Consider the following 15,461-nt stretch of genomic DNA (forward strand, 5'->3'; position numbering starts at 1 on the left):
TTTTCTGTGTTGAGAAGATTTTATTGGATCACCACAATATTTTGGATTAGTTACACTATGGCTCTGAAATATCAAATTATGGCATAGTCATTTTCCCAATAAAAGGAAATAAAATGAAGAAGCACAGTGCATGAGGCTTTGGTCACTGAACCAAGCCGAGGTTTTAGAGCCAGTTCTGGTCCGGTGCAGAGAGGGAACTTCTTCACACTCTTTCATAAACTCTAGTGCAGACAACCCCTTTCATGGCATATTCCTAAGGCATAAAGGAAAATTTTAATATAAACCTTTTGCTGACAGCAGTTGCGTCTGCTGCAGTAGCCTCTGAAGTCAATGAAAATCCAGATGTTTTTACAGCAAAGCTATTTTTATATTGCAAATAGAGCTGTTTCTATTTTAATAGCTTTAAACTTACATTAAGTGGCATTTAATGACAAAAGGATTGCAAAATTAGGTTCAGCTTCTACAAACAAATTTACTTTCCTTGGTATTATTGTTGGCTTGTCAGAAATATTAGCCTCACCAAGTGTTTATATCATGGCCCACCAATGCTTTCAAATTTTCAAAGTAGTAAGGGTTTTTTGTGTAGAAGCAGAAGTAACCTGGGTATTTCAAAGGTCAGGCCTAAAAATCTTTGCCCCTCTGAGTCACAAAATATTTCTCTTGACCCTCTAACCCCAGTGGCTGCTGTTGACTCACAGGATACATGCAACAAAGGTGACAGGATGTTAAAAAAATACTTCCTTGGTCTGCAAAAGAGGAGGAGTCCTCCACAGCCCTCTATGAGGCAAGGGGCAGACAGCAGGATGCTGACAGAAGAGACACTTTACATCTCTGCTTTATGAAGAGGGTTTAATAATAAGAAAATCTTACACAGAAATGCAGCCATGTGGAGATGCAAAACCAAATCAACTTTCCTACATAAAGGGAAGTTTCAAGAGAGCTGGAGATGGACTTTTTACAGGGCTGTGTAGTGGCAGGACAAGGGGGAATGGCTTTAAACTGAGAGAAGGGAGGTTTGGATTAGATATTAGGAAGAAATTCTTTACCATGAGGATAGGGAGGCACTGGAACAAGTTACCCAGAGAAGTTGTGGATGCCCCATCCCTGGAAATGTTCAAGATCAGACTGGATGGGGTTTGGGTAACCTGGTCTAGTGGAATGTGTCCTTGTTTGTGACAGTGGGTTGGAATTAGATGTTCTCTAAAGTTCCTTTCAACCCAAACAATTCTATGATTCTACATATGAGAACTTATAACAAAAGACAGTGAGAACGACCTCACATGTAAAAGTGTAATGCTGCTGACTTCAAACAAGTTGCCAAAATTAGTTTGACTCCAATATTTAAAAACTTTAATGAACAAAGTGAAATCTTAATTTTAATAGTGACCCTTACAATGAGGGTCCCTAAAATGTTTTCTCTCCCTGTCTTGGCCAAGATAGTGAAAAGGAAGGAACTGTTTCAGGGACAGCAGTACCCTGCTCGGAAACTTTTGTTTCCATTTCACAGGTTTCTGTTATTTTTAAACCTTATTCCTTTTAAGAATAATAATGTTGAGAGTAGTAAGTATGCTGTCAACTTATGGCAGCTCTGCCAATATAGTCACTTTAAAGACAAGTTGTTGTATGCAACAACATTAATTTCTTTCCAGCTGTTTTCTAAGCTTGGTTCCATTTTTCTCTCCTTTAATTTGTTTCATTATTCAAAGAGTAAGCCTAACTTGATAGTCTGTTTAGACAGAAACGTACTGAAGGCTGTATCCGGCTGACCTTTAGCAGTGTACAAGGAACGTGAACTTACCACCACCATCTTCCCATCAACAAGTCTTCTCTTTATCGTGGTCTCTTTGCCATTCCACTTCTGCACTTGCACCAATGACCCTTTCTCCAAGGTTACAACACTCTGCAAATTCCAAGAGAAGAGTTTCAGACTGCAGGCTGAGCTTTGCAGTTTAGAGCAGCAATTCACCTTGTGTTGAGCAAGATATGCACTCGGGGATAATGGCACGCTCCGTAACATTATATTCAGCACTATACTGTGTCTCTTTCAGTGCTTTATTTTAATAGTTTGGAAAACTCAAGGTGCACTAAGGGCGTAGATAAAATTTCCCATGGTGTTCTTCTATGAGGTGTTCAGACCAATCAGAGATCATCAGCCCCCTTACCTTGACTTTCCGGTCATCTGCTGTTGTTTCATCAAACTGCTGGCCCAGTTTGAAGGAAATGCTTGTATTTTTGAAGGTGCTTTCAGTTCTGATGGTCACTATGTCCCCTTTCATACTGATGATAATGTCAGGCCTTGCCAGGCCACCTAGTTTCCGGGCAGCTAAGCCCACACCTAGAAATCAGAAACAAACAAGAAAAAAAAAAAGTCATTACATGCTAGAAGCAAGAAACTCAGTATCCTCTCATGATTCTTCAGTGGAAGAATAAGGAAGAGTTTATTCTTGAATACTTTAATGCCTGATTTAGATGAAACATTCATTCTTTAGATGAGACGCTACTGAGACAGAGGTAGGAGTGAGAACCTCAGCACTCAGGGGCTGAGGCAGCCCAGCTGAAAAGTGTGCACCTTCAGCAAGAAGTAAAGATATAGACAATTATAGAGCTGTACATTTAGTTAAGAAGAAATACAGTTGGTTACAAATCTGCATTAATTTAATATAGATAGAATAAGTAGAATAATTCAGAGGAAGAGTCTGGTTCTCATAACAATTTGTAAAAATAATTTTTAAAAAATCCTTGACAATTCTGAGAATTTGTACCTTTGTTAATAGCTGCAAGGAAGAAACTGGATGCTGAATTGCCAATACACTGGTGCTTGTTCATTAAAACATACTGGAGACTGGGTAATTCCTTACTTGTTATTAACATCCCTTAAGGATCCTTGCATCTAAACCTTGGTGAAAAATTCAAGTATGAAATATAAAAAATGTCGAGGTATAAGGGCTGAGAGCTGCAAAGAGCTTCCAGGAAAATGCCATACCAAAAATCTTTTGTATTGCCTAGTCTTTTCCAGTCCAGTTCATTGTAAGGCTTGAGGCAAATAAGGCTGTAAGGCTTGAGGCAAATAGGAATGAAGCCACTGGTGATGTATCACTGCTTCATAAGAGCAGAAAAGGGATAGCTGTAGTTAGTGCTTTTCTTAATGCTATGACATTCTCAGATGAAAAGATCTGTAAAAAAGGGTATGAAGTTATCTGCAAAGTATAAAACTGTTTGCAGTAATTATTCCATACTAAGCAATTCTGTTCAGATGTTCAGAAAAATATTTGCAGCTGGACTTTCCTCCCACATTCACCCTGTCTAATTAATTAACTGCAATTCTTTTTTTTATTCAGTCTAACATTTCAAATAAAGGGAACCAGTGAATCATTTATAGAGCAAAAGCAATGCAGTAGCTGATTGTCCATGCACTTGTCATGCAGGAATGAAGCCAGCATTAAAATGAAAAACAGTGCTTAATTTGTTACGTTCCTGGCATTCTTCAGTAACAGATAGATTCATTCACAATATTTAGATGTCTGAAACTACAGTGTCATGAGACATCAGCTCCATTATATATTGTGAATTATCATAAGTCACAAGTTTAATAGTGCAATCAAGGGGAAACAAAAAAATCTGTATCTCCATAGATTACTCTTGTGACAGAAAAACATATTAGATCAGTTCATATCAGTTAGACAGAAGTAAATTTATAATAGTAATTAATCACCTACCTTTTTCAATTTAGATGCTAAAGAAAAGAAATTAAATTATGTTAGAAGAGTAATTAAGTGCTTTTTCTGGTGAGAAAGAAGGCACCATCCATGAGCAGAACCTTCCCAAATGAAACTTATTAACAAAAAAACCACAAACAAACAAACAAAAACAAACAAACCCAGAACATTTCTCACCCAATTCTTTCATATAGTCATCAAAATTTTCGCTGGAGATGAGTTTCCAGGTGCCCACGAATCTGTTACACATGGTACAGGCTTTGTGAGGAGCTGGTCCTGCAGGGAGAGGCAGTGGCCACGACAGCTCTTGGTGGCAGTCAGAGAGATTGTGTGCCCAGCTGAGATTTAGTGGTCTCCCTTTAAAGAGCTCTGGTCCCTGTGGCAGTGGGGGTTGGCCAATGGGGGAGGCAGCAGCAGGGCGAGACAATGTGCACCTTGTCCAAGCAGCCGTGCCAGCGGCAAGGCTCGGGTGACGCCGCCTTGGCTTGCTCCCCTGAGCGCAGCAGGACACGAGGGCACGTGGGGATGGGGACGGGACGCTTCCAGCGCACCCGCAGAGCGGTCAGGGCACACTGCATGGGGGTCAGCTACACAGAGACAAGCACAGGAGCGCTGCCTCCCCGCAAAACCCAGCTCCCACTCTCCTCCCAGTGCTATTTGCCTGCTGTCACCATCTAGAACAGAAATCTATAACAGCCATCTCATCCTACTGCCTGAGCAATCCAGGGCTGACCAAAAGTTACAGCACCTTCTTAAGCCATTGTCCAAATGCCTCTTAAACACTGACAGGCCTGAGGCTTTGACCACCTCTCTAGGAAGTCTGTTTCAGTGTATGACCAGTCTCTTACTGAAGAAGTGCTTCTTAATGACAAATCTAAACCTTCCTTGACACAGCTTTGAACCATTCCCATACCTTGGGGGAATCCATATCCTATCCTTGGATACCAGGGAGAAGAGATCAGCACCTTTCTCTCACTTCCCCTCCTCAGGAGGCTGTAGATGTTACCACTATCATTACCTCTGAGCTAATCGGATAAACCAAAGCCATGTGGATTGTGTGAAGGAACAGTCAAGAAGACAATGTACGAATGGTTTGTTGGGTTTTTTTTACCTTCATGATCCATCCTGGAAAGATCTGTATTTTTTATCATTTAAAGGCAGAACTGAGTTATACTGTTCTGTTTTCTCCCTTTGCATCAGAAAAATGATCCCAATCTGTGTGTTCTTCCCTGCATATATCCCAGACAGGATCACAAAAAGAAGAAGCAGACAATACTTTCTGGCTCCCTTTTACAATGAGGAATATTCAGAAGATGAGTGCATCAGTGGAGATCAGCTCTTGTGCTTGACAGGTGGATGGTGTGAAAGGAGGCTGAGTTATTAAAGTGCTTATTTTTATCTCTAAGTCACTTGGTGAGAGGCAAGAAGCTTTGCTGACTTAACAGGGGGACATATTCTGTTTTCTTTTTTCTTTCTGCACATGGGTACTTGATCTGCCATAACGTAAAGGGAAGATTTAAGCAGCACAATAATATAAGGCATTGCATTCAAATGTGTCATACAATTGTCAGATTTCCTCAGGTTTCCCTGCTTCCTTGAAGAAATGCCTCAACCTCCTTGTGTCCGTGTATTGTTTATACTAGAGAGCCCTGAACTGGATTCCACAGCATTCCAGCTGTGGCCTGCTCAGTGCAGAATAGAAGGGAAGGATAATCTCCTTCAACCTCCAACACTCCTAATGCAGCCCAGGACATCACCCACCCTTTGCTGCTGATGCATGTTCCTGGTTCATTTTTAGCTTGGTGTACACCAGAACCACCAGAATATTTTCTGCCAAGCCAAAATTGAAAGATTGAAAGATTAGAGTTTTCAGCATTTAAAACTGTTCCGGTTTTTGGATTTTTGGTTTTATTTTTCTTTTTTTGTTTAAGTCCACAATTAGAACTATTGTCTGATGCTCAGTACAAAGCAGACACAAGGAATAAATAGATAAACCACACATGTATGTGACAGGCAGGAATTTAAAGCTTTGTAACTCAAGACACCTCAAACTACCTGAAACCATTTAGAGCAAGACCACATCAGATGTGGTCAGTAATTCTGTTCTTCCCCTTACTAGACCATCTTCCTGGAGAAAATTATTGCTTTCTACATGGAAAGATTAGAGGCTTCTTTCCTACTTGGGTGAATAATAGTTACTTTTTGTTTGCTTTTTTTGTATGACTCTAATTTCTGGGTTATGACAGCCTATAAAGACTCTTCAGATCTACATTTTAAGGGCAGAGACACTGGGATTATAAATGGTGGGACCAAATTTCTTGTGTTTAGTGTTGAAAGAGTGAGATGGAAATGGTGGCATGACAAGGAGGGTGAGGTCTGGGTCCTGACTTGAAAGGAAGGAGGGGAACACACTGAAACAAGTAAATTATAGAGTCTGGGGAGTGAGATTCTTGTAGTCTTTGGTTTATATGGCGGTTATGGGAAATAAGGTCTTCAGTCATGTATTTTGGTGGCATATGCCAAATGTTTTAAACCCCTCAATAATAACATCAATAGAGGAAGCTGAAAAGAGCTTCCCTTGCTGTACAAGTCTAATGATAGCTCAGTGCAGGGAGCAGAAGTCTGGAGTAATTGAAAATATAATCATGGCAAAGAACCCTTTCTCCCCCACAACAGGAAGCAGGTGCTGTATCTGTAATAAGTAAATGTCAGTCTTTGAAAGTGTTGTCCACACAAAACTCTTCTAAAGCAAAGATGCATAATATCACTTTTTGTATCAAGAATAGCTAGTTTTTTTATTCCATCTCTGAAAATGAGAAAACTTCTTCTAAATGAAACTATCCATTTTTGCTCAAGAAATAATATGAAAATAGCCTACCGTTGCTCCTCAGGCATTCTTTGTTCTTTTATTTAATTGTCTTACCCACATAAAGGCACTTTAACAAGACAAGGCTGGTGCCTTTGGGTAATAAAAGATGATTGGGATATTGTAAAATTAGGCCCAAAGAAATTCAAGAAGAGCAAATTAGTCAGAATAGAATAGCTACACTGCAGTGCCAGTAACCTTAAGAACAAAAGTAACAGAGAATTATTTATTCAGACAAAACCCCAGTCTTAAGCAGTCTCAAACAATGTTGACATTGCTACCATCTATCTCTTTGTCACAAAGAAAAATCAGTACTTTCATTAAAAGGACTTACAGTTTAGGAAGAACAAGAGCACGGAATTATATCTCAGTATAAATAATTGTGGAAACCAATCTTTTCTTGGAATTTAAAGGGGAAAAAACATCAAGGATTGTGAGTACATATGATAAGGAAGAGCCTTGATTCCCTTGTTTTGCTTATGGTTCATGTAAAACAGGATTTAAAACATTGAACTTGGAGATTGTGAAGAAACACAAGAGATAAAGGTAAGACTGGATAGAAATAGAGAACTAAGAATTCAGAGATTTTTTAGAGATAAAAGAAAGAAAATACAGAAAGTATTTAAAGAATTTAAAGAAATACAGAAAGAAAACTTATGTGAATTTCTTTAAAGGAAATATGATCTATTCAAATTCAAGACAAAAAAAAGTCTAAATAGATTCCCAGGGGAGCGATGAAGAAAATAGAAACAGAATGGGAGAACAGAGGTCAAAGAGGGACTTGCTGCGAGGACACCAAGGATGTTTTAGCATTGACTCTATGAAGCTGATAAGCCCTGAACAGGGGGCCAGCATCCTCCCTTTTCCCTATAGCTACATTGGAGGGTGCAAATAGCTTCTTGTCCTTTAGCTTGAACATCCAACAAAACCAGGCTGGACAGCTGGGCTGGGGGAACAAGTCCAGGCTGCACTACACACAGAGGGCTTGACTGGCCAGGACACAAAAGGCCTTCAAGTTCTTTCCAGTGGAAATAAACAGTTAAAAGAAAAAGAGAAAAACAATGGATAGATCAATGATCAGAATAAGCCTTTCCTCATCTTTCTGCTGAATTGCTAAAAATCTGTGGGTGTGAGTTGCCTTTCCCTTTTGCTGTCCAAGAAACCTGTGAAGGAGTAGTGAGCGAATACGATGAGGGGCAGGGATCTCCTCCTCTCAGTATTCAAGATGCCTGCTGCAGTAAGTGTGCTGCCCATGGGTTTGTATGGGTTTAGGAGGATCCTTCTTTGGCAGAAAGGAATGCTCTGGATGGTTACTGACTTCTGGACAATAGTTTAACATGACAGAAGAGAGAGGGAGTCCTGTGCTGCTCTGCAGGTAAGGTCAAGACACTGATCTGACTTCAGCCCTTAGAAATGTGTACTCTCACCTCCATCTGGGCCTGAGAGCACATGTCACTTCTTGACAGAGAGGAATCACCTCCATTTATTCAAGCAGTCACTAGAATGGTGCTGTTTTTAGACAATAAATTTTGTCCTTCTTCAGAGAATAAATCCCAAACATGTTCATATTCTAAAAAAAGCATCACTAATACTTCCTTATGATGCTCTCCCTGTTCAGGTTTATAGACAGAATGTCACTTTATTGAAATTTCCAAAAATAGAAGTTTTAAGTGTCTTGATTAATTTGCAAAGTTCAAAGTCATCCACCAGGTACCAAAACAAATGGGTTTTGTTTCTCTTTTATAAGAAATTACCCTTTGCTGAAATATTAGGCTGTGAATGTTACAATTGTAACTGCATTCAGAATGTAAGATTTCTGGAAAATAAAATCTGCTATATCAATACCAAACTATTAGAAAGTGTACCTTTGACAGAGTATTTCCAAATCTGTGGATGATAGAATACCATGGGCTTATATTTAATGTCTATATGTAGTTTATTTAAGTCAGTGTTTCTCCTTCTTACAACCATCACTCTCATGCAGATTTTCTACTACTAAATTGCAATTGTATCCTAAATCTCATAAATAATTTTGGTTTTGTTAAGTGCTAAGTAGATTTAGTACTATATATATGGAGTGCTCTGAAGCATTCTTCCATCCCATATGCAACTGTTCTCTAAATTGGTGAGATTTCACAAGCAGTGAAGCCAAGGTTAAAACAAAGGAGTTGTTTGTTTTCCTGCAGAATTTACTGATAGTCTGGCATCACTTTTAAATGACTCCTCAGCTCATGTACAATGTAAAAGTCCTTCCATTTCCCTATCTGGTTGTATAAATAGTGCAAAAACTTGGAAACAACCTGACTAATTCAGTGGAAAGTTCAAGTGTATGAGAGGTCACTGCTGCTAGCAGTAGGGGCAGAACCATCACCTCTGACAGCTGACTTTGGGAATGCCAGGAATATGTGGAATTTGGTTCAGAGTTCTTAATCGCTCGAGATATGGTCATTTCTCCATTTAGTGGTTAAGGCACACATTTTTATACTTATTGTCTGGGTTTTCCCTAGAAATCTCGATTTTTTTATTTTGTCCTCACTTTAAGACCTCCCAGGTGTAAAAATCATGGCTTCTGTAGATGCAAAGTTTTGAAATAGGAGACCAGGCTTATGGGCAGGAGAAGATGGCAGTTCAAAAGTAAGCAGAGTTGAAAAACATGGTGTCCCAAAGGGCTTTGCATCTAGAAAGGCTCATGTTCCTAAGAGTGATCAAGCCTAATGAGCTAGTAGAAAATGCATGTAGGTAATAAATGAAGTTGTACCACCAGCAAACTTGTACAGACTTTTAGTAAACTTGAGTATTTTTTAAGCTATGATTCTTAATTCCAGGCTTTTAGCGTATCTCGGTCAAAATAAGATGTTCAAGACAAGCATATTGAAAAAATAATCACAGGTGAAAGCTCTAACATTTCACACTTGATGTTAAAAAAGGATAAGATCAAACTGCTTCAAATGCTCTTCAGGTTTAAAATTTTCTGCATTTGTGCACAGAGGACCTGCTTGTGTTTGGAAGCCAAAACTGGGCATCCACAGATCATCCTCCTCCCTGCCCCAGAAGCAACCACCTCTTCTTGAAGCTGAGAAGAGCAGCCCTATTCCCCTGGCTGAGCACAGACTCCTTGCAGGGGGCAGCCCTGCAAGCACTCCCCAGATGATGTTCAGGTCTCCATCTGCCATCGTGACACAAGTGCCACTCCCTGGACCAGCTCCAAAGCTCTTTCCACAGGAGATGGGTGACCTGGCTGAGAGTGGCACTGGCTGTCACACAGTGCTTTCCTGCACAGCACCCCTTCCCACACTGCATCCCCCAAACCCCTCCCTGACAGACTCCAGCATAAGCACACAGTGTAGAAAGCAGAACATTTTATTGAATAGGCACAACAAATTAGACTAAATGCTTTGTAACTGCTTTGGGATATATCTGAAAAAAAAGTACAGTTCTCTTTAAAACAGATTTGTGAGGCTTTTCTCCTTTGGTTAAGTTAGTTGTTTTACTCCAGCTTTAAGCATTAGTCCTGTGTGAAGGTGGCTTCTTCATGCTTTTTCATAAGTTCTTTTGCAGGAAACGTTATTCATGGTGCATTCCTGGAAAGAAAAGATAATTCAATAAGCTTTTAACTCTTACTGAATGTTAGTCAGAAGATAGAGAATACTTATCTATTGGGAACTAATTTAAGAAAAAATTGCGTTTCTCTGTCTCTAAAGGCAATTGCTAAAAGAGTGGAACTCAGTTTTGAGAGCTTCAGCAACAGAAGACTGAAAAACAAGCACAGGAGTGAAAGAATTTTCAAGAACTGCTCTACTGACCACCAGGAGATTTCTAACCTTTTCTTAAAAATCTCTAAAGAAGGCTCTTAGGACTTCTGTGGAGGCTGACTGGATCCTGGAGGTGGGCATGAACCTTTTTTCCTTCACCTTTTGCAGCTGTGGTTGTCTTCACACACATGAGCACAACACATGCACACACAGAGAGCTTTCAGACTTGCAGCTGTGGTGTCAGCCTCTCCATGTTAGGCTCTGTCTTCATCTATTTTTAAGTTAGATCAAACTCTGTTTTGTTCACTCTTTCTTAATGAAGTTGTTATTAAAAACTCTTTCTATTTCTTCTCCTCTGGTCTCTATCCAAAGGAATTTAAATGTTGAATTTATGGACATATTATTTTTCCTTAGGGGAGGGCAGAACTCTTCAGGAATTTTGTGTATGTGTATTATTTTGCAGCATGTAGGAATCTTAGCTGCCTTTTATGAATATAGATTTAGTCCTGTCCCAGATTCTTCAGTGTGTTTTCTAAAACTGTAGAGCAGAGCCCAGACTGTATGCAGGCCTTACTGGCATCAAGTCAAGCACAATAGTCCCTGACCAGATAAAACCAACCAACAGAGCTTGGATGTGTTTCCTTGCTCTAACATCATATCATTACCACAGTTGTTGGTGATGCACAGCAGGATTCCCACAGGTGGCTCTAGGCCTCTGCTGAAGATGAACACCAGTACTCTGCATCAGCATAGAGTGGAGGTGTTTAATGTGGCTTTGCTAATGCTTCCTCTATACTGTTCAGGACTTAGAGATTCTGAAATACATAAGTTTACCTCATAAGGATTTTGGGTTTTTCTTCCTACACTTTCCCAGCCATGTCTTGCTATGGAGAACAGGCTCCTCCATACCATTCCATGAGTTTAACAGCTTTTCAGTTTTCACCTATGCTCTAGACTCCATCTGAGAGACTTCTCAACAAGTGAACAGAGTCCTTACAGATGCTTTCCCTCCCTGTGTTTAATCCAAAGGCATACATCAGCTAAACATGAATTCTGCACACCGAATTCAGCAATTAAGTAACAAAAATTAACTTACCACCACCAGGTTCCCATCCACCACTTTTCTCTTTATTATAGTCTCTTTTCCATCCCACTTCTGCACCTGGACCAGCACACCATTGTCTAGGGTTATGACATTCTGCCAAATTGAAAAAACATAGCATGGCTGTTTCATCAGAGTGCTCTGGTCTCAGGAGAAGACTCTCCAGGTCCAAACAGCACTAAACACAAAACACCCACAATAGTCTTACCTGTGGAGCAGCATTTCTGCACTGGATATCAAAATCACAGCTCTGCCCTACCTCTCCCACATCCCTTTTGAGAGATGTATTTACAAAATGCCATTTCAGGGCTCACCTTTGTTTTTCTGTCATCTGCTGTGGTCTCATCAAACTCTTCACCCAGCTTGAAAGAGACCTCTGTATTTTTGAAGGTACTTTCTGTTTTGATGGTTATCACATCACCATTGATGCTGATAGTTACATTAGGCTTGGCCACACCAGCCATCTTCCTGGTAGCAAACCCCACGCCTGTAAATAAGATAGGGCACTATGAATTTTTTGTCTTTCCTCAATCTTTTTGTCTTTTATGTTGGGAAAAAAAGCCCTCAGTGCTTTTCCCCCAGTTGCTTTCTGAGTGTTAATAATTCTATGTTACAGAGATTTTTTTGTAAAATCTTACTTGGTACTGCTATAGACCAAGCTGGGTGGGTTGATGTAAGGAAATTCTCTGTCATTGTCAAAATAGTAAAAGCAATATTTTGAACACTGAGATTATATGAACGCCAGATATTTGCACATAGACTTGTTCAGAATAACTTTAGTAGTTTATACACTAACTTGTATGCTAATTGCATACAAGCAATTATGCTAATTGTAAATAAGCAGGAATATAAAACAGTTTCTGAGCCACAAAAGCAACAAAACTAACAAAAAAGGAAAAAAAAAAAAACCACAAGCTTTTTATATTTACAAGTGGGTAGGTTGAATATAAGGAAATGATTAAGGAATAGCTGGCAATTGTTATGTCCTGAGTAAAATCTGGAGTAAAGATTAGAAATGCAAGTCTCACTCATTGAAAGATGTCAGGATAAGTCACAGTAAGTATTTTACCCCTAAACTGCAAATAACCCCCCAGATTTTTAGCATGTAGTAATTGAATCAGTGCAAGTTACTCCTGGCTTCTTCCACACTAACAGAATGTTGAAACCTTCTAAATACTAATTTTAATTCTAAGTGAGAAATCTACACCTTTAGAGAAAAGTTAGACATCAAATCTTGCAAGTATCTGCATGAATCCATGCATTTGTCTTTGTTGATATTCACTGGAGGCAGCTACAGAGTTTCATTCACTATAATAGCCATGGCAATTAACTGCTGTCCTAATCCAGTAGCATTTTAAAGTTGTTTAGGTGTTTTGCTCATAGACATAAGGAAACTTGTTGCTTTCTAGCATCACACCAATTTGTGTGTCCAAGAATAAAAGTTAATTCACACAAAATAATTCAGTGATGTGTTTTCCTTCCATTTATAAAACTACTAATAAGGCATGCATAGACTAGACTTACCTGAAATCATTCCCATCAATCAAAGTTTTCCTGCTTTTTCCTGATTTTTAGGATTTTAACACCACTTATTGAAACAGATGAATTCTCCAGTTTAAGATAATCTGATCAAAATACTGGATTAAACCCCCCTTGATAAACAGCACAGCCAGAAAAAGCAAGTAAAGAATAAAGTTCAAAATTGTCATTGCTTCCCTGTTCCAGATACAAGAAGTTGAAATAACAATTCTCACCCAGTTCTTTCATATAGTCCTCAAAGTTTTCACTAGAAAGGAGCTTCCAGGTGCCCACAAAATGGTCACACATTTTGTCAGCCTAGAAAGATGTCCTCCAGAGGTTCAAACAGAACAGGAGAATATAATGAGCTCCAGGAGAAGAGCACTTATCTTTAAAAAGGAGCTGTGGCCACATGATGCTCTGGGATGACCAATGAAGAGTGAGTTTCAGTGACCACTTCTTCCCCTACCCCTCCTCTGCCAGTGGGTCATAGTGCTATTATTCATATGCCCTTACTAGCACAAAGATCACGGACTTGTTTTTATTTCATTATTTTTGTTGTTGAAGAACACTCTACCTTAAAGGCAAATAATTAAATAAAATTACCTCTCAGAATAAAAAGGGAGGTTCAAGCCTAACCCTCAAAAATTAATGTTCTCTCCCCTACTCTTTCATTTGAGTACATTATATGAAATGGACACAGCTCAGTTCCTAAACTTTCAGATCCAAAAGGCTCATTGTGATCATTTAGCTTGCTTTCAGCACCCCTGCAATCAGAAATTTCCTCTAAAGAAATATAGAACTACAGGAAGAAATGGATTTGGAGCACAAAGAGAGAATTCTGAGGTTATAGAAAGCTAAGGCAATAAAATTTCTTCCTTGATTGGGAACTGCTTGTCCTTGCACCACCTGAATCAATTTAACAATATGTCTGTAATATGCTTTTATGCAATGGAGATGAAATAGGGGGTACTGTGAGAAGAAAAATAACAAAACAGAAGATTTCTCTCCCTTTTACTCCCATGCTTTCAGACAAACTATGCCCCAATGACTAGAATTTTGAGTAGTTATGGCATAAAGCTAGGCTCTGGTATTGACTTACCCAAAGTCCCTGGACACTTCATTTCTTTTCTGCTTGTGCTGTTCAGGCATTAATTTGTTTGAGGCAAGTTGTGCACAGACCTGACATAATGGGTCCATCTTGACTGATCCTCTAAGTCCTGTCATACTTCAATTCACAGAATAACTATCAGAAAGCAGTCAAGCAAATTCTTAGACCTTCCTTTATCTGTAATGTGCTATTCCAATGGCAAAAGCAGCTAACAAGTGTATAGTCCAGCCCCTGAAATTCTCCTTAAGTGGATTTCCAGGAATTACTCTGTTGGTTGCTAGGCATCAGTATTGTGGAACAAATGTTTTTCTACTTGTTGTCTTTGTAAGTAGCAATGCTATAGAAGAGTTATTTCTATAGGATTGCAAGATCATAGGAGTATTTAGAAGGCAAGGGAAGTGAGGAGGTCTCCAGTGCATCCCTCCACTCTGGTAGGGTCTCCTCTGAGCCCACATCAGGCTGCTTAGAACTGTGCCCTTTTGTGGATCGGAAAACTCCCAGGATGGAGCCAGCACAGTTTCCTTGGACAGCACACACCCCTGCCCAGCTGCCCCAAGGGGGAAAGGCTCTCCTTATCCTCTCTCTGAACCTTTTGTACTTTCAGCTTTTAGTCACAATTTCTCATTCCCCCACCATTCACTGCCTGGTTCCAGCTCCTTGGTCACTTTCCCACAGGTGTTGAGGGCTGTTTGTAAGCACTCCCAAAGCTTAGCCAGGATAAGCCACTTCAGTCTCAGTCTGTTCTCACAGGGCAAGTGCTCCAGACTCCTGAGCATCCTGTGGGTCCTCTGCTGAACTCACCTCAAAACTGGGTGCAGGACTCTGGATACCCCCTAATGATTGCTGGGATGAGGGGCATAATCGCTTCCATCCACCTACTGGCTGCACTTCTGACATACAGGGCAGGATGTTTTTGACCTTTCTGCTGCCAGGTCTCAGTTCAATGCCCACCAGGACCCTGAGGGTCTTTTCTGCAGGGCTTCTCTCTCAGCAGTGTGTCCCCAGCCTGGATTGCTCTGGGAGCTAAGCATGCTTGTACATGTATAATTAGTTACCTACTGGTGCCTTTAAGATGTCAATCTGTGGGGACTAGAATAGCTAATCTTAGATTTGGCCTATTCTTTTCATTTTTTTTTTTTTTTTTTTTGCCTATTCACCAACTTTGGCCTAATCTCAAAATAAAAAAAATTATATTCTAATTATGAAGCAGCTGGTGCCTTTCCTGGTTGGTTTTTGCAGAGTGTCACATGCTCGTGTTCTTTAAAAGGAAATTCTGAGTCCCTCAAGTTTGTGTCATTATCTTGAGGTATTTTTACATCAGATTATTGTATTGAGAAACTCTGTATTGTGAGAGCAGATGGTAGGAACATGAAAACTCAAATATAGCATTTAAATA

At 39.7% G+C, this 15,461-nt stretch overlaps 2 protein-coding genes across 3 annotated transcripts; both read right to left on the bottom strand.

Moving 5' to 3' along the window:
- Positions 1-4,152, bottom strand: LOC110481779 (myelin P2 protein-like). Of its 2 annotated transcripts, none has more exons than XM_021550540.4 (4): positions 3,894-4,152; positions 2,163-2,335; positions 1,799-1,900; positions 1-253 (listed from the first exon to the last, which is right to left on the bottom strand). In XM_021550540.4, exons 1-4 carry the CDS (start codon positions 3,964-3,966, stop codon positions 203-205), a joined length of 399 nt encoding a protein of 132 aa, XP_021406215.2. In that variant the 5' UTR covers positions 3,967-4,152; the 3' UTR covers positions 1-202. The 2 variants fall into 2 exon arrangements, with proteins under 2 accessions (XP_021406215.2, XP_085428417.1); XM_085572291.1 differs by lacking the exon at positions 3,894-4,152 and adding an exon at positions 2,763-2,908.
- Positions 4,153-9,924: 5,772 nt separating this feature from the next.
- On the bottom strand, positions 9,925-13,350 carry LOC110481778 (fatty acid-binding protein, adipocyte). Its single transcript, XM_021550539.3, has 4 exons — positions 13,191-13,350; positions 11,751-11,923; positions 11,431-11,532; positions 9,925-10,163 (listed from the first exon to the last, which is right to left on the bottom strand). The coding sequence occupies exons 1-4, from the start codon at positions 13,261-13,263 to the stop codon at positions 10,113-10,115; spliced, it is 399 nt and encodes a 132-aa protein (XP_021406214.1). The 5' UTR covers positions 13,264-13,350; the 3' UTR covers positions 9,925-10,112.
- Positions 13,351-15,461: the final 2,111 nt, after the last annotated feature.

This window comes from Lonchura striata, chromosome 2 (genome assembly GCF_050655825.1).
Source record: "Lonchura striata isolate lonStrDom1 chromosome 2, ASM5065582v1, whole genome shotgun sequence".
Lineage (NCBI taxonomy): Eukaryota > Metazoa > Chordata > Aves > Passeriformes > Estrildidae > Lonchura > Lonchura striata.